This window comes from Podarcis gaigeae (genome assembly GCF_964106915.1).
Source record: "Podarcis gaigeae genome assembly, chromosome: 4".
Lineage (NCBI taxonomy): Eukaryota > Metazoa > Chordata > Lepidosauria > Squamata > Lacertidae > Podarcis > Podarcis gaigeae.
In genome coordinates, this window is record NC_139677.1 from 73,808,316 (window position 1) to 73,834,155 (window position 25,840).

At 42.7% G+C, this 25,840-nt stretch overlaps 1 protein-coding gene across 2 annotated transcripts in view; it reads right to left on the reverse strand.

The window, feature by feature from the left end:
- Positions 1-3,220: 3,220 nt before the first annotated feature.
- The window catches only part of FILIP1L (filamin A interacting protein 1 like), a 155,932-nt gene continuing 133,312 nt past the window's right edge, over positions 3,221-25,840 (reverse strand). For both annotated transcript variants that reach the window (XM_083736147.1, XM_083736148.1), the window contains 2 exons: positions 16,528-19,294; positions 3,221-4,431 (listed from right to left, as the gene is read on the reverse strand). In XM_083736147.1, coding sequence (XP_083592273.1) covers positions 4,243-4,431; positions 16,528-19,294 — 2,956 coding nt within the window. In that variant the 3' untranslated portion in view covers positions 3,221-4,242. The remainder of the gene's footprint in view (positions 4,432-16,527; positions 19,295-25,840) is intronic.

The following is a 25,840-nucleotide window of genomic DNA, read 5'->3' on the forward strand; positions in this document are numbered from 1 at the left end:
ATAGGTAAAAGGTAAAGGTACCCCTGCCCGTACGGGCCAGTCTTGACAGACTCTGGGGTTGTGCGCCCATCTCACTCAAGAGGCCAGGGGCCAGCGCTGTCCGGAGACACTTCCGGGTCACGTGGCCAGCGTGACATCGCTGCTCTGGCGAGCCAGAGCTGCACACGGAAACGCCGTTTACCTTCCCGCTGGTAAGCGGTCCCTATTTATCTACTTGCACCCGGAGGTGCTTTCGAACTGCTAGGTTGGCAGGCGCTGGGACCGAGCAGCGGGAGCGCACCCCGCCGCAGGGATTCGAACCGCCGACCTTTCGATCGGCAAGTCCTAGGCACTGAGGCTTTAACCCACAGCGCCACCTGCGTCCCGAGAAGGGATATATACATTACAAAAAGAAATCTAAGGGTTGTGGGTTTGAGCCCCACGTTGGGCAAAAGATTCCTGCATGGCCAGGGGTTTTGTAGTCCCTTTGTGATCCTTTCCAGCTCTACAGTTTGGTGAGTCTATGAACCATATATAAATATATATTGGTCTTATACTTCTTCGGCTGCTTTTCATTCTGTGAAACAGGGGTCAGCAACCTAAGGCCCATGGGCCACAAGCGGCCCATGGGGGTCGTTTAACCGGCCCACAAGCTACCCCCAAGCCGAGCCACCCGCTCAGCAAGTCCCCATGCGCTGCGCTAAACTGGCGCAGTACGGGGACTCGCTTCTGTGGCACCAGAAATAGTGTCTGCGCATGCGGCAACGCTGGAAATTGCGTCTACGCAGACACTGGAAATCGCACGCTTGCGCGATCCAGCCCACAGAGAGATCTCTGCTGGAATGAACTGGCCCAGGCGAGGTAAACCTTGCTGACCCCTGCTGCAAAATATCTGGAGTATTGTAGCTTGGTGATGGTGCTGAGTGTTTTTTTGCTACCATATGCCAGATGTCTTCCTTCCTCCAACCACAGTTCCCATTTTTTTTCTGAGGAGACAAATAACTGTGAAAGCTATTAGAGCATGTTGTGTAGCTATAGCCAGAGAGTGCTTTTTGACAATATGAATGCTGCCCTCTAGCGTTCCTCACTTAAGGCCTTTCTGTATAACCAGTTTTGGGTGGACTACACTATAATGTTCTGTTACTGCTGGAGGGAGGGTGAGCTTCCTGGGATGGTTCAAAGCGAGCCTTCTGCAAAAGAGTTAATTTGTGCCTGAATTATGGTCAGTTTTATTCCAAACTCCGTCATGCTCCTGAGCTTGGTACCATGATGAGTGTAATGGAGTCTGGAGGCTTCTCCATCTTGGCATCTCCAAGGGAGTTCACAGTAGCACCTTGGGCCTAAGATTCTATGGGAAGCTTCCTTACTGTCCTGCCAACTCTATTAGGGTGTCAGGATCCATAGCAACTCCATCTCCTATAGATGGTTGCACCTAGGATACCTGCGGCCTGGTTTTTTTTATTACAGTACTCACCATTATGGAGTACTGTCACTTTTTTTGTACTGCAGCTTATGGCAGCCATTTTGTGCTGGCACCCATGGCACCTTTATCAATATATGGTGTACCTCATTTTTTACCCCAAAATCCAAACTTCAGCACAATTACTAGTTATTACATAAATAATACCCCCCCCCCCCCGTTTCTTGCCATGTGCCATTTTCCCAAAGTTGTATTTCTCTTACAGGGCTGTGTAATAAATTGCATTTTTTGTGTGGTGGCACGTACACTTTGGAACTCCCCGTCTATTGACATCAGGCAGGTGCCTTCGCTTTTTTGTTTAGGCAGGCGTATCCAGACATTTGTAGAAGTTACATGTGTTTTAGTCTGCTTTTTGGTTTGTTCTTGATTTTAATTAGCTGTTGAAAGTTTTGAAATACCCGGTTTTAATGGTCTTATATTGATGATGTATTTTTGTAAACTGTTTTAAGGTTTTATTGCGATCAAGTGGTATATAATTTTTGTTAAACAAGCAACATGTGTCATTTTATAAGCTGTTTCTATCATATGCTTACTTGTTTGACGTCTATAGGCTTCTCCTGTCCAACACAATAGTTTGTGTTCAATAGACATCCTTTCCCATCTCATGTGGTGTAAATAAAACTTGCAAAACTATTGTAGACAAACAACTAGGGTATGCATTAACTGATGTTCTGCAGGACCCCATGACATGGACCTGGTTAGGCTTCACTTGTATGTTGGGACACGTAGTGTCAGCTCTCATGAGTTTAGACAAGATTCAGTGTCTATACACAACTCTGACATGATCCCGTCTGGAGGTCAGATGTTTACAAGCTTTGCCCTGATACAGAGTTCCTTAACCTTATTTGCCAGGGGAATACATTTTGAAATCTAATAAATGCTCATAGGCACCACAAAATGCCTGTTTCACAAAACACCAAGCAGGCAACACCCTCCAAAACAAACAAATCTTCAATTTAAAAAACAAATCGGTAGGGCAGGGGACCTTGGTGGGCACCAAAGTGTGGTGTGTCTAAGGGCTTTGTGGTACCCACAAGCACCATGTTGGAGATCCTAGCTCTAGAAGGTGTCAAGGGGAGAAATAAACTCTGCAGGTCTCTGAGTGAAATAACAAAATGCAACAGGCACCTTGTATCTTATGCAGGTATTCCAGTATTGTAACTATACTACACTGTTCATAATTACATTGCGCTGAACGGTAGGGTTGTTTGGTGTTTGTCACTCAATTCTCAGTGGCGGAGCTTCATGCTCTGGCACCGGGGGGGGGGGGGTGGAGAGCAGGCGGGGGCATGGCTGGCACATATCCCGTGGGCGTGGCACACTGCCCGCAATGGTGTGGTGCACGTCCTGGGGGCATGGCGCCCAGCACAGGTGGGGGGCAGCTGCGATGGCACCCCACCGGGATCACACTGCTGGGGGCGGTGCGCTCCCCCCACCCCCTCTTCCTCCACCAGTGTCCTTACTCAGGCACACATGCCTGGGAGAGGGTTGACTCTCATCTCCTTCAGAAGCAGCCTCTGCCTCCTTCAACAGTCCCACCTCAATTCTTAGGGGGAAAACTCTTTTATAGTCACTTAGGGCATGGGAGACCCTCATTTGACATCAGAAGCCAAAATAACATGGTAACCTATTGCATCCCCCCTCCCCCTTTAAATTTTTTCACATATGCTTTTTAGGGAATTGTTGTAAGAGTAACATCTCCCTCCTTTGGATAGCACCTTAGGAATGTTGCTCAGTGATGCATATTATTTCACATTGACATATGAAAAGATTTAGCTTTATAATGAGACATAGGAGAATGTTCATTGCCTTGCTTTACAAACCCAAACACACAAGAATGGTACTGGCTTTAAAATAATTAACTGTCAATTTAAAAAATACTTTCTCATTCGACCTGCTATGTTAAACACTTCAACACACAAAGTACATGGGAATAATTAAAATACACAGCACCTTGGCTTTTAAAATACTTAGTCTCCTTGCAAATAATCCACTTCCTTCATATACTGTATGGTATGCAGCATTTCTGCCTCTCTAGTGCCATTGCTCCCCAACTCTTTTTCCTGTTGGGGAAGGGTACTGAATGTCAAACCCTCTAGCCTTCTCTTGTGTTTCTTCTGCTGCCATTTTGGTGTCTGGCAGGAGAAGTATATTCTTGGTGCCATACCACCAGGCTCTCTGTAGGTAGAAGGAGCAGGACAGGAATCCATTGCTATTTGGCCTGGGTTGTCTACTTCCCAGTTACCCATTTGCAGCATCTTCCTCTACCTTGGTCATATCTAAAGTTTTAGTATATACTGTCTGTCCGATGTGACTTTTCTGTTTCATAGCAATGCAAACAACCTTAAGGAACACCGTCACCATTTCACCAGAAGAAAATGCTCTCAGGTGACCATCTAACTATAGCTACCGTTAAAGGAAGTGAAATGATCTACAGTTGTAACAGACCATACATAGATGGACATAATTTCACTGCTGGGTGGAGTAACCTTGCAAGAGCTAACATTTGAACTAATTGGAAACCTCATTTCTCTCTCTGTGCTAAGAGGCAACCTCTGCTGCTCGGTACAGATCAGGAATATGGAGCACCCTTCCACTGCTTTGTGGAGAACAGAAACTTCATAAGCATGTCCTGATGCTTTATAATTCCAGTGTCAACATTTTCTGCCCATGTATGATGCTTTTATATTACCTTTTACTTGCATAGGTCTTAGGGAAAAATGGGCATGGTGTATCCTCGTTACTCAAAAGTTAGACATTATTCTATTACATATCAGGCCAGTCTATCTTTTCCCACCATTTTGAATTACAACGCTGGGAATGGTTTTGGTGATATGTGATTTTCCAGCTTTACTGTCCTGGAGCGGGGTCTTGAGTTGCCCAGTAGGTGTCCTCACTGGTACTACAGTTGCACTGGTATTCTTTGGTTTAGGGATCCGCGTAGGAATCGCTTGACGAAAGACATCAGCAATCTGGGATAGATTACAACAAAAGAAAGAGGAGTAATTGTTAAGGCTGGCAGTTTGCACAGTTCTTTAGTAAACTAAACATACAAATTGGCATGAAATATAACTTAAAATTGCTGGAATAATACAGTTTTGGGGTTGTTTTTAAAGAAGATACTAGATAGGAATGTAAGAGCTGTGAAGGACTTTGTCTCTAGATGGCAGCAAAGTTCAATAGTTTGTAGAAAATGACCATTTTCAAACTCTGAAGCATATTTTTTTAGTGTCACTGGAGATTGTGCTTGACCAAATTACAGTGGTGCCTCGCAAGACGAAATTAATTCGTTCCGCAAGTCTTTTCGTCTTGCGAGTTTTTCGTCTTGCGAAGCACGGTTTCCCATAGGAATGCATTGAAAATCAATCAATGCGTTCCTATGGAAACCGCCTTCAGACCAGGTTTGGGGACAGTCTGTCCCCCGACCTCTTCTGAAGGCCGACGTGGGGGGGCGAAAGTCTTTGCTTCCCCCCCCCTTCCCGGGACAGCGGAGACTTCTCCGCTGTCCGGGGCGATCTTAAAATGCTGGCGGGCAGCGCTGCCGCCCGCCAGCATTTTAAAATCCCCCGGGAAGGCAGGCAGGGGGGACAAAGACTTTTGCCCCCCACCCGCCTTCAGAAGAGGTCCAGAGGGCTCTCCAAGCTGCGGATAGCAGCCTGCTGCCCCGCGCGAGGGGCAGACATTCGCAGCTTGGGGAGCCCTGCAGGACTTCCCCGCAGGGCTCTCCAAGCTGCGGATAGCAGCCTGCTGCCCCGCGCGAGGGGCGCTCTTAAGAAGAGCGCCCCTCGCGCGGCGCAGACATTCGCAGCTTGGGGAACCCTGCAGGACTTCCCCGCAGGGCTCTCCAAGCTGCGGATAGCAGCCTGCTGCCCCGCGCGAGGGGCGCTCTTAAGCAGAGCGCCCCTCGCGCGGCGCAGACATTCGCAGCTTGGGGAACCCTGCAGGACTTCCCCGCAGGGCTCTCCAAGCTGCGGATAGCAGCCTGCTGCCCCGCGCGAGGGGCGCTCTTAAGCAGAGCGCCCCTCGCGCGGCGCAGACATTCGCCGCTTGGGGAACCCTGCAGGACTTCCCCGCAGGGCTCTCCAAGCGGCGAATGTCGGCCCCGCGCGAGGGGCGCTCTGCTTAAGAGCGCCCCTCGCGCGGGGCAGCAGGCTGCGCACCTTCCCCTCTGTTCCCGGACCTGTCCTGAAGGCTTGCGGTGGGAGGAGGGCTTTCCACCCCACCGCCAACATTCAGAATGCTGTTCTGAATGTGGCGGTGGGGAGGAAAAACCCTCCTCCCACCGCAAGCCCCGGGAACAGAGGAGAAGCACTGCGCACCTTCCCCTCTGTTCCCGGACCTGTCCTGAAGGCTTGCAGTGGGAGGAGGGCTTTCCTCCCCACCGCCAACATTCAGAATGCTGTTCTGAATGTTGGCGGTGGGGAGGAAAAACCCTCCTCCCACCGCAAGCCCCGGGAACAGAGGAGAAGCGCTGCGCACCTTCCCCTCTGTTCCCGGACCTGTCCTGAAGGCTTGCAGTGGGAGGAGGGCTTTCCTCCCCACCGCCAACATTCAGAATGCTGTTCTGAATGTTGGCGGTGGGGAGGAAAAACCCTCCTCCCACCGCAAGCCCCGGGAACAGAGGAGAAGCCCTTCGCGCCTTCCCTCCTGTTCCCGGACCTCCCACCGCAAGCCTTAGGACAGGTCCGGGAACAGAGGAGAAGGCGCGCTGCGCTTCCCCACTGTCCCCGGAGATTTCCCTATGGGCTTTCGTCTTGCGAAGCAAGCCCATAGGGAAATTCGTCTTGCAAAGCCGCTAAAAAATCGGAAAACCCTTTCGTCTTGCGGGTTTTTCGTTTAGCGAGGCATTCGTCTTGCGGGGCACCACTGTATGAACAGTGGGGTTCTAGATTTTGTTACAGAGCTAACTGAACCAAGTAGATAATCAAGACAAATGTTTTTACAAATTGCTCAAGATGTGTTGTGAAAGGGACCATCAGGGAAAGCAAAGGAAATATTTTTGGGTCCATATTACATCCATATTTTGGGTGAGAGCGACACAAAATATTTATTTCTGTTCTGTTTCTTTTTTTTGGCTATGTCCTGATTTACAGTCTAATAGGATTAATCAGGAACAGCACTTCTGTGATTATTTGGTCACTTTGTGACTTGGTGTCTAGGCTGTTTTCACTTTTTGTAAAATTAGAAGACACGGGAAGATTTGGCAGGCATCCTTGCTTTTGATCTAGATATCTCTTAAACACCTTTTCATGTTGACAGGTTTATGCAGTTGTCTAAAATGTACCCTGAGTAGCTAGTCATTTTAGAGATTGCTTTGTATTGTTTTTAAGTGTCTTTATGTTGTTATACACTGCCCTGATGTTTTTGAAGGAGGACGGTATATGAATACTTTAATAAATAAATATAAGAAAGGCATGCGTGTGGCTTGAGATGGCAGTGGCTTGTTGTGCCTCTTTCTGGAGCTGTGCAGATAGTAGGCTAGAAGAAAAAGCCACCTTTTAGCCTCTTGGATGCTACCTTGAGGCAGCTGCAATTCATGGTGGGCAAGAAGGAAATGACAAGACTGCAGTAAATATAAGTAGGGATAGAGAACCTGTGGACATCTAAATATTGTTGGCCTCTAGCCAGCATAGGTAATTGTCAGCGGTGATGACTAGAAGGTGATGACTAGAAGGCTACAGGTTCCCATCCCTGCATTAAACCAAACCCATTAAACTTAGCTGCTAAAAACCACACCAAATAAATGTATAATCAGAGGTATTGACTGATCTTGGGGATTGCAAATCAACATAGCATAAACATCTTCACAGGTCAAAAGTTAATACTTTGGATAGTGTCCTGGAAGAAATATGGGTGCTTAGCTGATTTTGGGTACTGTGGCTCTTCTTCGATCAGCAGGTGGGCCACTATGTTGTTCATTAGCTGCAGCTTCCAAACAGCTATCAAGGGCACCTGTTGCTCCCAAAGTCTACTGAGATTTATTTTTAAGGCAACCAAGAGAGAGATGTTCAGAAAGGCTGACTCTGCAAGGAAGGCTTTTATCCTGATGATCGGCTGGAAAGGATAAATAGTGTGACTGGCAATCTGAAAATGCAAACAACTATGGCACTTAGGGGACGCAGGTGGCGCTGTGGGTTAAACCACAGAGCATAGGACTTGCCGACCAGAAGGTCAGTTCGAATCCCCGCAACGGGGTGAGCTCCCGTTGCTCAGTCCCAGCTCCTGCCAACCTAGCAGTTCAAAAGCACGGCAAAGTGCAAGTAGATAAATAGATACCGCTCCGGCGGGAAGGTAGACGGCGTTTCCGTGTGCTGCTCTGGTTCACCAGACGCAGCTTGGTCATGTTGGCCACATGACCCGGAAGCTGTACGCTGGCTCCCTTGGCGAATAAAGCGAGATCAGCGCCGCAACTCCAGATGTGGCCACGATTGGACCTAATGGTCAGGGGTCCCTTTACCTTTATCTTATGGCACTTAGAGACTGCAAACATGAGAGACCAATGGAAGCTGAACATTGCCTACTGGGGTACCGGTACTTTACTCCCCTATTTAATTTGTTTTACCTAATGTTTTATGTGGGCAGAAGGTCCGCTTGGACCAGCCTTGCATGTGTATATCTGATGTCTGATTGAGCACATACATCCCCTCTTTGAAAAATTAACTGGTGAATGGAATTTGTGTGTATATGATGTTGAACTGATAAGGTTTGGCCTACAGAGGGTGCAATTGCTTAATTTCTGTTCCATTTATATTCTGCTGAGTGTGATGTAGTCAAGTTCCCTTCATATACCTATGGGTAGAAGCTGGTTTCCCTTCATATTTATCCCCCACCTGGGCAGAAGACCTGATATGCTGAGAAGATAATTATTTCGTATATGAGAGAGCCTGGAATAAATGGGCTGGACTGTTTCTGTTATTTTTTAATGCTTCTGCCTGAATTGCTGAGTCCAGTTCTACTTAGGAAGTATTCCTGATTAGTTCTTAGGACTCATCATCTTTCCTGTAAGCTTTCCAAATGCTTCTAATTCCTCTTTGGCAATACATATAGCCAAAGAAACCCACGTGCAAATACCAGTTTAGCCTTGGAGTTCTTTGGCAACTGCCCCTGTGTGTCAGCTTAAATTTTTCATGTCTGCAGTACAAATTAATACAGTACCTTGTTTTACAGGGCTTACGTAGCTTGGTGGAATCAGGATTGTGAAGCATGTTTCGTACAATAAAAGTGATATATGTATATACACACATATACAAATATGCAAGCTGGTTTTCTCCTGCTACGGAGGGTAGGACCCAAGCCAATGGATTCAAGTGACAAGAAAGGAGATTCCCACTAAAGATCAGGAGGAACTTTCTGACAGTAAGAGCTGTTCAACAGTGGAACCAACTCCCTCTGCAGGTTGTGGTCTCTCCTTCATTTGATGTTTTTATGCAGAGGTTGGATGGCCACCTGTCATGGATTCTTTAGTTGAGATTCCTGAATTGCAGAGAGTTAAGTTAGAAGAAGAAGAAGAAGAGTTTGGATTTGATATCCCGCCTTTCACTCCCTTTAAGGAGTCTCAAAGCGGCTAACATTCTCCTTTCCCTTCCTCCCCCACAACAAACACTCTGTGAGGTGAGTGGGGCTGAGAGACTTCAAAGAAGTGTGACTGGCCCAAGGTCACCCAGCAGCTGCAGGTGGAGGAGCGGAGATGCGAACCCGGTTCCCCAGATTACAGGACTACCGCTCTTAACCACTACACCAAGTTAGATGACCCTCAGGGTCCCTTCCAACTCTACACTTCTGTGATTCGATGAGGTAGCAGAACTTCAGGTACTTAGGATCATCTTCTTGTTGTTTATTAAATTTCTATATTGCTCTTCATCCAAGGATCACAGGGCAGTTTACAATATAAAAACACAAATGCATAACATAGTAACAAAAACAATACCTCTCCCCCAGTTTAAAAGGCCATTGATTGGCTAATTAAACAAAGGCCTGGGAAAAGAGGAAAGTTTTTGCCTGGCACCTAAAGATATGTCACGCAAGTGCCAGGTCAGCCTCCTTGGGGAGAGCATTCCACAAGTGGAGAGCCACCACAGAAAAGGCCCGTTCTTGTGTTGCCACCTTCTAGACCCCTTGATGAAAAACAGTCCACAAACTTGAAATAAACAAATAAAAAAATCATCCCTGACCATTGGTCATGCTGGCTGGGGATGATGAGAGCAGGAGTCTAATAATTTCTGATGGGCACCAGATCCCTCACACCTGCCTTCTAAGGACACTTCAGCTGCGAAGTTGCACCTGATACAATTCTCAAATCTGGTGTTGTTTACCGCAAGGATGCTCATCTCCAGTATATATGATCCATAAGGCCATATTGGTTAGAGACAGAAACCTAACTGTCATACCTGATATAAAAAGTTCCCATTCATTTGTAAATACCAAGGGTGGTCACAAGCTAAGCTTCTGGATTCAGCTGATTGCAGTGGAATAATGCTAAACAAGTGGTGATTGTTGCCATTGACATTAGTGGGAAGTAAAATGTGCTCATGTTTTCCGCTTTTGTAGATAGATTACAGCCCCCTTTTAAAATGTTGAATGTATATGTGCCAGGTCTTTCTGTTTTGTGGCGTTAGAAAGAACCACTTAGGCAAGCAGCCTGTCAGCGACAACCACTGGGTTTAGTATCTGTTTCTTGGAGTTGGCCGGCAGATGAGCCCACTGACCAGACTGAGGCAAAGAAAGTGGGAGTGCCAAAGAAAGGAAGGTCACTTTTATCCTGCTTCTGCCCTTCTCTTTTTCCTAGCACAATATTTTTAGGTCTTCACTGCTAAACTTATGTCAAACGCTGGGAACAAGCTATAAACGGCTATTCCTCTAGTTCTCTTTGTAAGCTCACCAGTGGCATAATAATGTAAGAAGAACCTTTTTAAGATCTGGTCAGAGGCCCATCTCATCTAGCATTCTGTTCCCTCAGTGGCCAGCCAGGTGTCTATAGGAGTCCTGCAAGCAGGACCTGAATTCAGTAGCACTCTCTTCACTTGTGACTCCAAACATGCCATCTCCAGTAAGTGGAGGCAGAACATAGCTGGCCACTGTGGGAGACGGAGCGTCACCCTAGAAGTATATTTGGTCTGATCCACAAAAGCAGTACTTGCCTGGGTGGTGCACAATATGAGCTAAATAGTCTTAGATTTTTGCTGTTTTCAGTTACAGCATTCAGTTGGGATAGCCTCAGGGAAATAATGGGCAAGTGCATGATTTTAAATTTGTTCATGTTGCCCTTTATGATGCAACTGATCACCCAAGGATTTCTAAAGTTTGCATTATAGGTTGTTTAATTTAATGTGGGCTCAGGATAGAATTGCTTAATTTCACAGGATGTGGTTACCATTTGAAGCATTTAGAAAGAAACCCTGTATTTAAGTGAAAAGCAGAGGAATCTTAGGGGTAGTTGGCATAATCTGTTGCCAACCCGTTATAGTAATATTATGATAGGTTTTTCTTTTTTAACATGGTACTGTATTTGGAGTTTGGAATAGAAGTAGAGGTCTTTTATTCTATTGAACTGTGAGCCTATACATATTTTTCCTCATGAGTAAGTCCTTTTCAAATCACTATAAATTACATGCAAGTCAGCAGCATATGCAGGTTTCTAGCGATGATAAAAGAGAGTTGTGGCTTGGCATTATTAAATGAGCCAAGCAGAGCTTGAAGTACATAGCCAACCTTTAGAACTTTGCAGAAACCTTACTGTCTTGTCTCTCCTTTTGATCTTTTTTTAATAAATCAAATCAAATTAGACTGTCTTCAGTTGAGTTACTGATAATTAGTCCAGGTGTGATCCTTTTAATCATTGTAATGATATAGAATGCTTTAATAGGTTGTTCTCAGCCAGTCTTTCTGTACTGTCTAAGTAGCTGCTGTTGCATGTGGCTTGGTCATTTATTGTCTACACCTAACTCTTTTCTTGATTCTAGTTACAGGTAGGTAGCTGTGTTGGTCTGCCATAGCTGAAACAAAATATAAAAATTCCATCCAGTAGCACCTTAGACACCAACTAAGTTTGTTATTGGTATGAGCTTTCATGTGCATGCACACTTCTTGGTATCTGAAGAAGTGTGCATGCACACGAAAACTCTTTTCTTGATGTTCATGTAGTTCTGCTGCATAGAAATAATAGGGTTTTTGTTGTTGTTCTATTGTTCCTATGAATGGTAGCTATTTGTTCCACTGCAGCACATATCCTTATCTTGAGGTGTGTTCCCTGAGGTGCAACGCTTAAACCCAGAAATTTGCTTCACATGCCTAATAAATTTCTCCGGTTAAATTGGGGCTCTGATCTATAAGACCAGGATTACAAGTATGCATGCAGTTCTTGCATTATTTGTATGTTATGTGGGCCAAGCTGACCACCATACTAAAACAGATTTAATAATATGCTTCAAATACCTGTAGTTGGATACCTGCGTTAAAAACGCAAACTTGTGTTTTGTATCTGAATCCTATCTGCACTGGAATGCAAGGGTGCAATGCCTCCCTCTTTGGCTGACATTTTAAATAAGGTGTGTTACCATGCTTGCTCCGCCCCAGTTTAAAAATAATGCCTCTTTGCTTGTCTGCATTTGTATATGCAGTTTGTTTGCATCTTAGATCATGTGTACACCTGGGATTCCGTCCTGGCAGATTAGCCAGTTGTGTGGAATGGGACTCATTTTTTTGAAAAGTGAAGCCAGCTCTTTCAGTCGAATGATAGGATAGTTTTATGGACTGCATCCTAGGCTTACCTTGGGTTATTTACCTTCAAAAAACCAAACATCTATTTGGTAGTTTTGTTTTGTCAAATTGGCAAACTATTCATTTGCAAATCCTGTTTTGTGCGTTTAGTTCAATTCAGTTTCTTTTTCTCGCGTAGTTATAGTCGATACCTGAAAAGTTCATCCAAGGCAAGGCTTTATTGGATCCCTGGTTATTTTTGCTTGCTATTTCCTGATAGGATCCACTTATCTTTTAAATCTTGTCTCTGTTGAATGCACATTATTCCTGATATATTCTTGCAAACTAAATAAATAGTTCAGCAACTGTGCTGCTGTCCTTCTAATAGTTAACTTTCTCAGCTTTTGAAAACACCTCTTCATAATAATCACAGAATTTCAGCAAAAGCCTAACCAAAAGAGATGCTTCTTTATATGCTTGTAATCCAGAGAAAGTAATCAATGTGAATTTCCATGGATTTCAGCAGAATTTAAGGTGTGTCTAAATTTCTCTAGATGGTGATCTATGTCTTAAAGACTTAAATGCAGCTGATAAAGCAATCTGAAATATAGTTTACTTTATTTTGTAATATCAAACCAGAATAACTAAGGCTGCACTCCTATGCACCTGGGGGAGCACTCCTATGCACCTGTTGAACTCAGTGGGGCTTACTTCTAAGTAGATATATATAGGATTGCACTGTAAGTGTAGAAGATACTGAGTTGTTTAAGAATATTGGTATTTAATGTGAATTTGTGTGTTAATACAACACCACAAGCTTGCTTACCCCTCAAAATACCTCTTATTCCACCAATCACACCTGTTTTAAATATAACTGTTCCAATGTGATTGCTGATGCACATACCTTTTGCTTGGAAAATATGAGCAATACCTATGAAGGCTTCAGGTCATGAACACGATTACCTTAATTTCAGTAGGCTCTCCTCATTCTTTAGATTAAACATCTGTAAAAGCTCCCCCCCTTAACTGCACCTTTAATTTATCACTTAATTTTACCATGGAAATTGTAATGTTTTGGTCTGAGTCATACATTAAACCATAGTTTAAAAGTACGTATGGTTTAATGAGACTGAACAGTTTAACCAAACCATGAACAGAAGCCACTATTTGTTATTGGCTGACTCCTTATGGTTTGCTGGGGGAGGTGGGGGAGGGGAACTAGGAGCACTGGTTAACATCTAACACCAAGCCAGCCTTTATAGCGTCTTTTCCCCAGTTGCATCAGAGATAGGATTGGAGGCGGAGCGAAGTATGCACTAATCAGCACCATGCACCAGCACACTGCTCATTCACATTAAACCATAGTTAATTGTTAACTATGGTTTAGTGTTACATGCATACTGGAATACCAATTTACAGATATTCCAATTTATGACTTGAATCTTGGATATGCCTTTGCCTTACAGTAGGCATGGGAAACGTCAGGCTCACGGGCCTAATTAGTCCCACCAGGCCTCCTCATATGGCCTAGGAGATAGTTCTGGCCAAGCCATGCCCTACACCTGATGGCATCAAGCATGGGACAGGTAACAAAATTGGCTCAGCCAAAAATAGGTTTGTGGGCACCCCTAGACAGCTGATTGTCCGGTCTTGCAAAGTGCTGTTTTGTGAAATGTTTTCCAAAGTGCTCTGTCAAATGTCTGCAGGCAAAAAATGTCACCTGAGATCATTGGGAGGTGATTGACAAATGGCCAATTTCACCTACCTGTCAAACCTGGTATGTGAGGGCCAGAGGAGAGAACAGCCTGGCCCACTAGACAGTTTCAGTTCCCCTCCTGCCTTACAGGGTCACCTGTTTCTACATGAATCTGGCTTTTTTGAGGGCACCATTAGCTAGTGCCCCCACCTTCAGGGATTAGGTGAGTGGCAAATGGAAGTGGGGCTTTTTCAGTGATGGTCCCTGTATTTGGAATGCATTCTCCAGGGAGTTTAAATGGCCACCTTCTGTTTCACTAAGTTCCCATTTGAAAAAGTTGTGTTTCATGTTTGAATAAACTTGTTCTGCTGTCTTGTTGGGCATCTGACTGAACAACAGCTGTCTGTGGACAGCAGGTTGTTGTGCCATTGTGGATTATGCTCATGTTCTTTGTATTAGATTTTAATGTTGTGTTGATATTTTCTTTTGTCTTTCTGAGAGCTACCTACAACAGACATATGGAAAGGTGGAATAATTGCATTTTTAAATGAATGAATTTATATGTCTCAATTTATTTATAACACTTAAAACCTTTGCTGATTTTCCTTTCTGTAATGTAGTGGTCATGTTAAAAAGGGGGGTAGTGGTGGAATCATATTTGCATGTTTATAGGAGCAAAAATCTGTTGGGTACTTGGTACAACGCTGGTGTGTGTGTTTGCAGTGAAATATTTGTGAATGCACCCAAAGTTAAGGACAAATTTTATAGTTTAGCCCATAGTACAGGCAGCTGTTATCCTTAACAGAACTTGGGCTTCATTTTTACACGGCCTTGGTAATCATTGAATATTGTCTGTCAGAATTAGATGTGATGGCAATTTTTTTTCTGTGTTCACTACCGTATTTTTCACCCTATAGGGTGCACCGGCCCATAGGGCGCACCTAGTTTTCAGGGGGGGAAATCAAGGGGAAAAATATGACACCCCCCCGCAGCTCTGGGAGCAGCGGACAGGCTGCACACAACCTGTGCGCTACTCCAAGACCTTCTCCCTGCTTTTGAGGAAGGTGGCGGAATTCCCCCACCTCCCGCAAAAGCCCACAAGAGCCGCGTGTGACTCCTGCGGGCTTTTCAACCAGGAGGGAGAAGGGCCTGAAACGGCCAGTCAGTCCCTTGTCCCTCCTTGGGGGAAAGCCCCCAAGAGCGGCGCGCTCTTTAAAGGCTGTGCGGCTCCTGCAGGCTTTTCAACCCAGCTTGTAGGGCTCAAAGTGGGGTCGGAGAGTAGCGCGAAGGCATCACGCGCCTTCCCGCTGCCCCCTGATCCTCTGGGGCTGGGGATGGGTGGAAGCGCTTCTTTTCCCCACCGCCAGCCTCAAAGAGCAGACTCTCCTAGCTTCAGCGAAAGCAACGCGAAACCTCCAGAGCGCAGGCTTCGGAGGCTTCGCGTTGCTGTCGCTGAAGCCAAGGAGCCTGCATTCGCCCCATAGGACGCACACACATTTCCCCTTCATTTTTGGAGGGGAAAAAGTGTGTCCTATAGGGCAAAAAATACGGTACCTAATTTGATACAGGTTAGTGGCAAAGCTATTGCAGTTCATCCAGGAGGTTCCCAGGTTGAATTCCTGGCATCTCCAGTTAATAGGATCACATGACGTCTGCCTGAGATCCTGGAGAGCTGCTGCCAGTCAGAGTAAGGAATGCTAGGCTTGATGAATATTTTGACTTGCTGTAAAGTAGCTCCCCGTATTCAAAGTGTGTGGGTAAGGGAGAGAAATAACTGTCTTAAAGAAGTTGGAGTATAATTCTCATGATCTAGTTTGCATTATGGTGGGGGGGGAGAACTACCAGATTACATTTCCCCCAAATGTTTTTCCTTGCTTGCTTTGAAATATTTTTACTTGCTTGCTTTGAATTGATATAGTGCTATCCCAAGTGCTGAAAGCATTTTGCACATATTCTCTTCAATCCTGAAAATTAGTGATAGCGGTTTCTCTTATTCTACCCAGAGAGCTCATTCCTGGCTCAGATCTCACCTCAGCCACTTTCTGGCTCTCGACTCATTCTCTTTACCACTATGCTACTCTGGGGTCTCATGTAATTTCATGCATCATTATTTTAAAGTACATGCAATTTTGTATGCTATTTGATCAGAAAGTACTGATCTGTATAGCAATAGAAAAATCAGGGAATGAGTAAGGTAGTGAATGAAAATCAACACGCTGTCTAAAGATTAAAATCAAACTGTTTTACGTGCAAAAATTCACATACAGAGGAACAAAAACGAAATTATTTCTGCAGGCAGTGGTTAAAAACCACAATTATTTACTGTTTTGTAATGTTAAAATATTTCACCCAAAAAGTTGCAGTCAAGAAATAATGTCAGTTATTGAAAACGTCAATACACAAAGATGCATTTATACATGTGCAAGTCTTAAGTGTCTTACAAAAAGTTATTTAAATGAACAGGTAATACAGTAAGTGCACACTTTATATATGTTTAAAGAGACGGATCTTCATGTTAGTTCTGTATGCTGTTGTTGGACCACATGCAAGGAATTCTCACAAAGTTCTAATTAAAATAGTCCCAAATCTTTCTTGCCAGGATGTAGAGTATAAGTATACTGGTGGTAAGTAAGTAAGTCAACACAGCGAGGGAGGGTCAGTTATACACATTACTTACTGTAATTTGTGATTGCCGTGAGAGAGGAGTGGCTGTTGGTGTAATAGTGATGCTGCTGGTGATTTTGTTGATAGCTTTAGTTGGCGTTCCATTAGCTAACGCTGGACTTCTGCTATCCTGTGCTGTGGTGCAAGGGCTAATGTTTTTTGCTGAATTAGGAATAGCTTGAACATAAGGGCTTCCTAAGTGAATATGTATTTTATTATCTTCAGTAGTTATCACACTAGAACCAGAACTGTTAGATCTTTGAAACTGCCAGGATGACTGCCTTTCAGGAGATACTCTAAAGATAGCATGCTTGTCACCAGTTTCCAGAGGCTCTGGTGAAAGTACCTGATCCGGGGAACTTGAAGAACTTGTAAGAGCCAGAGGGGACATTGTCCTGTCAGGAGTTACTGAGCCACATGATTCAGGTGTTTGAGATCTAGCAAAGGCAGACACAGTAAGTGGTGGCACGGCTTGCTCTGGACTTGTATAACCATCAGCTACTTTAGATTTTATAGGCGTCAAAGACCCATTTTTAATTATGGTTATTCTTTGCTTTGGTGTGCCACAGTTGGGTATCACAGCTGTGCTTGTAAAAGAGTGGGAACTCTCTGTAGTAGGGCTTGTTATTTCAAGGGTAGCTGTGTTTTGTCCATGGTCAGGAGTAACTTTTATATGAAGAGGCTGGCCTGGTGTATGGCTTAGAACCAAATTTCCAGGCTGAATGCAGTTTCCATTCTGCTTGGTGAGAACTTTTCCATTTTGGATGTGGCTTTCTTTGGACTTCATCCACGGTATCCAAAGTTTACTATTGTTTACTGCATTTGCAACAGCGGCATTGTACTTGAAGGATATTGTTTGCTCATCATCATTGTTGTCGTCGTCTTCTTCATTGTCACTCTCTTCATATAAATGTCCATTTATGACAGCCCGTTCCAAAGGAACTAGACTCTTGTAATCAGGTGGTTCATTGTCTGCTGGTTCTGTTTGAACTTCCTTAGAGAGAACTTGCAAGTCGGAAATTCTCCTTCCATTGAGACTTGGTCTGAGGCTCTTACTGAAACGCCGATACCTCTCTAGTTCTTTAGTAAGGATTTCCATTTCTCTTCCCAATTCTTTGTTTTTGTTTTCTTGGTGAGTGAGTTTCTTCTGCAGGATTGTATGGTCTTCCCTTAGATGACATATTAAATCTTCTGTTGCCATGTACTCATGAATTTTCTCCTTCAGTGCATCTACTTCCCTTGAAAGGTGTCCTGATTTGGCTGCTTCTTCCTTGAGTTTCCTGAATAATCTCTGTTCGTGGTTGCATTCCGTCTTCTCTGCTAACTTATACCGAGCCAATTCTCTTTTCACAACATCAAGTTCCTCTGATAGGAATCTGGCTTTGTCTTGTTCATTGATATATCTACGTTCTAAAGATTCAAATTCATCCTCTGTTTTCATGAGATCATCTTCTATGGCTTTCATTTCTTTAAGTTTGTGCTTGAGCCTCTCAATTTCCTGGGCTAGTTCTTTAATTTTGTTGTTTTCTTGCTGCAAAGATGGGCTAGGCTTGGTAGTTTCCTTAAGTTTATTTTTAAGAAACTCCTTTTCAATGGCTTCTAAGGACTGAAGCTTTTTCCTTAGCAGGTTCATTTTGGAGGAGAGATCACTTCCTTTCTCTTCCTCTGCTTTTAGTTTGTTTTTCAACTCATCCCTGTCTCTTGTGAGATGGGACATTTTTTCCTCTGCATCAGTTTTAGATTTTAATGCCTTCTTGCTTTCTTCAATCAGTTTTTCGGTGACTGACATAACTTTTTTTTGTTCCAGCTGAAGTTGTGTATTTGCAGTTTGTAGTTTTTCTTCTGTTTGTTTTATTTTCTCATTCATTGTTTTCCTCTCATCTACAAGCATGACTGTTAATGATTTCAGTTTAGTCAAATCTTCCTTAAGTGTGAGCTCTGTTTTTTCCAATTTGCTTTCAATTATTTCAAGCTCTCCTATACGGGCTTTTAAACCATCCAGTTCCTGTGACAGCTGCTTTGTTAACATTTTTTCTTTTTCAAGGTTGCATTTCAAAGAGTAACATTCCTGCTTGCTCTTGCTGAAAGCATCCTCCAGTTTCTCAAGTTCCATTATTCTCTTGTTGAGTTTATCAACTTCTGCTTTGAAGTTTTTACTCTGGGATGCTTCTTTTTCTAGCTTCTTGTGAAGCTCCCTGCACTGTTCCTCCATTTTTATGAGTTCTTCGTCCTTCCCTTCCATCTCCAGTACCCTTTTCCTTAGTTCTTCTACTTCAGACATAAGGGTAGAGTTTCCGCATTCCCCTCGGTTCATTTTCTCTCTCAGGTCTTGCAGTTCTTCTTCCGCCTTCCGCAATGACTTATTAGTCTCCTCAAGTTCATCAATTTGCCGACTGAGAGCTGTTAATTTTAAGCGGAGCTGGCGGTTCTGACTCTCTTCATTGGTTAGTTTGGCCATGGCAACCTCCTGTTCTTGGCAGGCCTTACAGGATTGCGCCTGAAGTTCCGCTTCCAGCCGGAGAGCTTTCTGTTCCTCTTCTTGAGCTTTTTTTTCTGCGGTGGAGAGTTTCTCATGAGCTTGTTCCGCAGTGATGGTCAAGTCTTGGATCTTTTGGCTTTGCAAGCTTAGCTGTTCTGTGAGTCTTTGCTGTTCATCCACGACCATTAACGCAAATGTTTTGAGTTTTGTCAGCTCCTCCTTCAATTTGTTTATTTTCTTGCTGTTTTCCTTTTCTTTTTTTGCCTGATAGGCTGCGTCTTGGTCAATAAGCTTTTTCAATCTGAAAGGCAAAAAAATAATCAAAATTAATTTTGTGATAGTGTTTCAGATACGTACTTAAGAAATGAAGTGCTGTTTTAGAAAATATGAAATTCTTTCTTTTAGAAAACATTTGAACAGATAAAATAAAATTTCTTGAACAGATATTATACATTTCCCACAGTTGTAATTTTAACTTGTTCAAAGGTATCCGCTTCCATACCTCCTTCTCCTCTTCCTTTGGTGTGGATGCTAATGTGGATTATATTTTGCCCTAGGCTAGGAAGGAGGTAGAAGGTAGATTGCATCTTGTAATTTCATGTTATCTTCTGCCTTGTAATTACCATTTTATGGGCATATTTGTGGTTCTGGCACACTAGATCACTGCCATGCATCTTTTCATGTTAGCAAAAGGCCAATATCTTGCCCTGTATATAGACATTTCCTGACCCAATATACTTTTTAATAGCATGTTACCTGCCTGTGTCATATTTTAAAAGTCCTATTATGGCTATACAAAGCTACATTAAAAATACACAAATGTTAATTGCACGAAACTCTACTTTTCGGAGAGCTTTAGTATTTTCGTGTTGGAAGCCTTATCTTAATTTTCTTTTTTTTCGTAGCAGTAAATAAAAGTTTGATCCCCATTAATTGCCTAAGGCAATATGTTCAGATCCAGAAAACGCCCCTTAAAGTGGTAATAACTATAATTAGCTTAGTAATAGACAATTTTATGTGGGGTAGAACACTTTTCAGTTCTTTCTGTTTTTGCGGAGAATATTCCATTTCATAAGTTCATTAGTGAAAATGAATGGTTACCAATTAAAAATACATTATTAGGCAAGCTTGGCAGTTTCAAAGTGCTTAGCTCTGCTTACTAAACTCAAGTAAAATAAACATTCTAAATTAGATACCCTTTAGCACATCAGAATAATAGAATAATAGAATTGTAGCATTGGAAGGGACCAAAAGGCTTATCTAGTCCAACTAGACCCACAACCCTGAGATTAAGAGTCTCATGTTCTACCAATGGAGTCATCGGCTTTCCAAAGCAATTCATCCTATTTGCATAGAAATTTTCCAATTAAAAATTATGTCCAGCACTGCAAAATCCACTCACTCCTCTGTAACATGGGGGTCACTGTTGTCATGGCCTGGGGCTGGGTTTTTCATTAAACACAACTGTTGTAACCTACAGTCTCTTCATGTAGAATTCAGTAAACAAAGCAGCAGTGGCTGTAGTTAGAGACATTGTTTAGTTGAAGGCATAACCTTCAGTGCTTTTGTTTATTTTGCTGTGGACTCTTAGTTCTTATTTATTTGTTTTCATTGATGTTTTGTGTGCTGCCTTGCGGGTCTTCTGGAACTGAAAAGCTGAGTGTTTGTGTGCACATGTACATATATTTAAATATAAAACGTATTGAGGGACAAGTAGATGGCTTTGACAATATAAATAGTATTTATATTTATGGGGTACCATAAGTAGAATTCTTTATACTCCAGCTTTCTATACAACAGACAGCATGAAGATAATATAGTGAAATTGGCTTTCAATGAGCCTTTACTGTAAACAGTAAAGGGGGCCAAAAATGCACTGCAAAAAAGAGACTAAAGGGAGTGTTACCTTAGAGCAGGCATAGGCAAACTCGGCCCTCCAGATGTTTTGGGACTACAACTCCCATCAACCCTGACACTGGTCTTGTTAGCTAGGGATGATGGGAGTTGTAGTCCCAAACCATCTGGAGGGGCGAGTTTGCTTATGCCTGCCTTAGAGAGAGAGGAATTTGAATCTAATGCAAGAACTGGGGAGGATAGGTATGTCTTACTAAGAAGCATCACTTTTTATTTTCCTTAATGAAACACTATTGCCTTTCTAGTTTCTGCCTCTGAATGTTTGCCATGAAGCTGATGAAAGCTATTGCCATAGATACCAAATCATAACAGAAGAGTAACCATCATTTTCATTCTGTTTTTGGGAATCCATGTGGTTAGGCTTACAATAATACTCAGATTTAGTCACTGGACTGAATTTTCATCTTATGAAATATTACTTTGTCGTGGAAGTTTTCTTTTTAAATGAACATTGGCTTGACAAAACCCCAAAGACATAACAGTATTCAGTCATAGGTCTGGCATGTGACAATTACTCACTAGCTTAATAAGCTAAAGTATTTAACTACTAATTTTCCTTTACATCTCTGCAATTGACTGCAGAATCCTAATTTTTTTCGAGAGTGGGATTTGAACAGTTAGCATTGATTAGGCAATACGGTTCATTTTGCATGGATGATGTATGGCTACTCTTGCACTGAAGTTATGCGTACTTAATTGTGCCCATCTTGTATATTTATGCTCTTTTTGAAGTATTACCTTTCAAAGCTGTTGAGAGAGTGCCAGGAAGTAAATGCTCTGATCCAAGTGCTTATGCCGCATTGAAGTCTATTCCCCTGACTTTGCAGGAAAGTTATGTGATCCAATAAGGTTTCCACAAATAGATTGCCCTTCTGCATCTCCCTAATTGCATGCATGAGGTGCTGCAGAGAATGACTGGTATACGTACCCCAGACATGACCAGCATGTTGGAGCTGACAATACTGATTATCATTGCGGCGGGAGGGGTGGGTTGAATTTTAAAAGAAATTGTTATAGCTTTGATTTCCATTTCCAGTTTTCTCTCCAGTCAGTGCATACACAATAAGTTTCCCCGCTCTCTCGATGAATAGGAAAATGCTGAGTTATATATGCTCAGAGTATTTGCCTTTGTAGGAAGTAGCTGAGAGCTGCTGCGTTTAAGTCCCTTGAATTTATCATAGGTACAGTGGTACCTCGGGTTACAGATGCTTCAGGTTACGGATGCTTCAGGTTACAGACTCCATTAACCCAGAAATAGTACCTCGGGTTAAGAACTTTGCTTCAGGATGAGACCAGAAGTCATGCTCCGGCAGCACCGCAGCAGCAGGAGGTCCCATTAGCTAAAGTGGTGCTTCAGGTTAAGGCCAGTTTCAGGTTAAGAACGGCCCTCTGGAACGAATTAAGTTCTTAACCGGAGGTACCACTGTACTCCCCCCCCCCCCGAGCATTGTATTATATGAGCCTCTCTCCTGCAGTCTGAAGTCATACTGCAACCCAAGCTTAGGTTTACCAGCATGAAGAGGACTAAGCATTGCTACTCATCATGGAGATCTAGAAGGTTGCAAGAGAGCAGCTTTGCTTTGCTTTGGCTAGTCACAGCAAATCCCTGCAGCATTTGGCAGTGCAGATGCTTCCCACATATGTAGTTCCCTCATGGCTAGTAAGGGAAGGATGGGTCCCTGCAGATGATGATGGACCACAACTCCACCATCCCGAATCATTGGCCATGTTGGCTGGGCCTCATGGGGTTTGAAGCCCAACAAAATCTTGCAACAAAATCACAATGAGAGGAGTGGCCACCTGTAGTAGTTTGCTGTGACCTGTAGTAGTTTGCTGTGTTTCCCAGCGCAGCACTATGGTGAGTTTCTCCTCTGGTGAAAGACGGAGAAGGATCTGAAGCCTGAGTAATTTGAGAAAGGCCTGGGTGTATTATGTTTGTTTCCTTACCATACTGTCTTGTTGCTCTGTATACTGAATGGAGTACTATGTACAGAATGCTGTAAGAGCTATTGTGTCTCACGTTAGTGTTTAAAGTCCTAAATGACTCAGGTCTCAAATACCTGAAAGATTGTCTCCTTCCCTACCGACCCTCTAGGGTGATAAGATTGGCAGAGGGTGCACTCCGGTTGCTCCATTGCCCTTCCCACAGAAGTGTGTCTGGACCTTCATTCTACAGCTTTTGGTGAATGCTGAAGACGCACCTGTTCACCCTGGCTTTTGATACCTGAGAAGTATATTCTTAGGACCCACCTTATTTCTGTAATTTGTTTTAAACTGTTTTTAATAGTGTATAATATTGTGCTTTAATGTTAATGTTGCATTTTAATTAATCTGTCCTGGCACCTTAGGGTAAAGGACGGGTAATGCATTGTAGTGGTAATAGTAGTAGTAGCAATTATAATAATAGTATTCAGTTGCTTTATGAAGCATACTCTACATAGCTGACACTACGGCAACATAACGCTCTTATTGCAAACAGATATGCTTGCTCATATTGCTGGTGCAAATACTTAGCATCCGGGTCTAAAATAAATTCTATATACGTTACATGGAAGCAACCGACATGGACAAGCAAATTTACTCTAGGACTGAGGTGGAAATCTCAGCACATCCTGCTTGTGTTGAAAAAACAGCTTGACACAGCTGTGGTTTTAATTTGGTATAAAACTGGGAGTATTCCTGGAAGGCTTTTGTCGTCTTTCTTTTTCCAGAAAAATCCATTCGGGAACAAGAGGGGATATCCTCAGCATGTTGGAAACATTTTCCTATTTAGTTAAGAAAAAGAGTATGATGGAATTAAAAAGATCTAGTGGGAATAAAAAGTAGCTCCTTTTGTGTCTTAAAATACATCTGTTTTTGAAAGAGGGGGAAGAGCTTATGTAAAATCAATTTATAGTGGAAGCATAGGTGATGCAGTATTATTCAGGAGCCAGCATTAAAAAAAGGAGGGGGCATGTATTTCCCTTCCAAAATATAATACTTAAACATAACCAAATAATATAAAATCTCTCCATCATAAAAAACTTATCCGGTCATAATTGATTTATCCTTTTAACTTGCATATATATCTAGGATATCCCAAATTTAACAAGGCATAATATAAAAAGGTGAGAGGGCCCAAGCAGCTGGAAAACAACTGTGTTTGCAGAACTTCAAAATGTCAGAATTATCCTTGTCCCTGAAGACTTGTACTTCGTTTCCCTATGAGCTCCCCTGTTTCAAGATTACTTAAGGGGATCCTACTGAAATTTCCATTAAATCAGGGGTAGGCAACCTGTGGCCCTCCAGATGTTGCTGTAATTCAGCTTCCCTCATCCCTAACTATTGTCCATGCTTACTTGGGTTGAGTCTAACAAATTCTGGAATAAACAAAAAAAATTCAGATACATACTCTCTTCGTATCTGAAGAAGTGTGCATGCACACGAAAGCTTATACCAAGAACTAACTTAGTTGGTCTTTAAGGTGCTACTGGAAGGAATTTTTTTTGTTTTGACTATGGCAGACCAACACGGCTACCTATCTGTAACTGAAATTCTGGAATGGGCCCTTGCTTCAAGTTACGAAGCTGAGAATTGGCTGGGGTAGATGAAACAACAGGATTAGTTGTGGTACCCATCCTGTGAAGTTTATTACCAAAGCAGTTATGTAGACTTGCAAAGCCTTGAGATAATTATTGCAATTTGGATATCTTCTGGTTTAAATGCCTGTCTTATCAATGGCTCTTCAGATAGGTTTCCTCTTGGTAGACAAGGTAAAATGTGGCATGGCTTTGGATTGTGGACCAAATTGTCTCGAATGGAAACCGACAGAAGAAGTTCCCAAGGGCTGGATATAGAGACTTGGAGGGACACATTTGGCCCTGAGCCCGAGCTTCCTCCCCCCTGATTTAGACAGTTGTAGCCAAAGTTTGTCAAGTGCAGAAATAAAATGAAGAGACAGGCAAAAAGATTCATGTTCCCATACTTTGTGAATTTTCCAAAAAGCTCTAAAGGGAAGTTGACATGCAGAATTGACTTTTTAAAATAATCTAATCTGTCTGGAATTGCACACTTATTGAAGTTGCAGCCATATCAAAACGAGCCATTTCTTTATTTGGCCCCCCTTCCCTCTGCTCCAGTGAAGAAGCTTAAGAGATGGGAAGGTTGACAAATGTAGTTCTCCATCGATAGAGAAATGAAAGGTTGTTATTTCTCTACATGTTTCCTTTTATACTGTAGCTGGAAATGTATTTAAAGAAAGAAATTAATATTATGACATGATATAACTGTCACGTGAGAGTCTTAATTTCTTCATTTACATTCCAGCCACCTTAGGAACAAAGGGAAGCTGTTCTAAAACTTTAAGTTAAATGTTTGGGTGATTGGAATATGGAATTTTTTACAATAGTGCACATTCTTGATATTTGATATAGGGTTATCATGTTGTTCTGTGTCCCAAGCTGTATTTATTTGTGCAAGCATGAAAAATGAATGTGATTTATTAATAAATAACCAGCTTCTTAAATGGATGAAATAACTTACTTTGACTTTCAGTTCTTTTTCATAAGAATGCAGCAACCATGAAAGGAAAGTTAGATGTATCAGGTAGCCAAGCATTTGGATTTCTTTCTTTTTTAAACTCAAAAATTGAATAAATTCCAGCAAAAGCAGTTATTTGAATTAAGATTTATAGACATGAATATGAGCTAGACTGATTCAGATAAGCATCTCTTTTACTGCTTGTCTTTTAGAGTCTCTTACAACTATGTAAGTTCCTATTCTTATTATGACTTATTATTACACTTTTTATTTAGGTAATGAGAACAGCTTGTAGCAACATCATATTTTATAATATAATGTATTGTTTTATTTTAGTCTTGAAAAAATATGTTAGAGTTCATATATCTGAACTTCCCCTACAGTTATTCTTTTCTAGGTTTTATGAGTATCTACA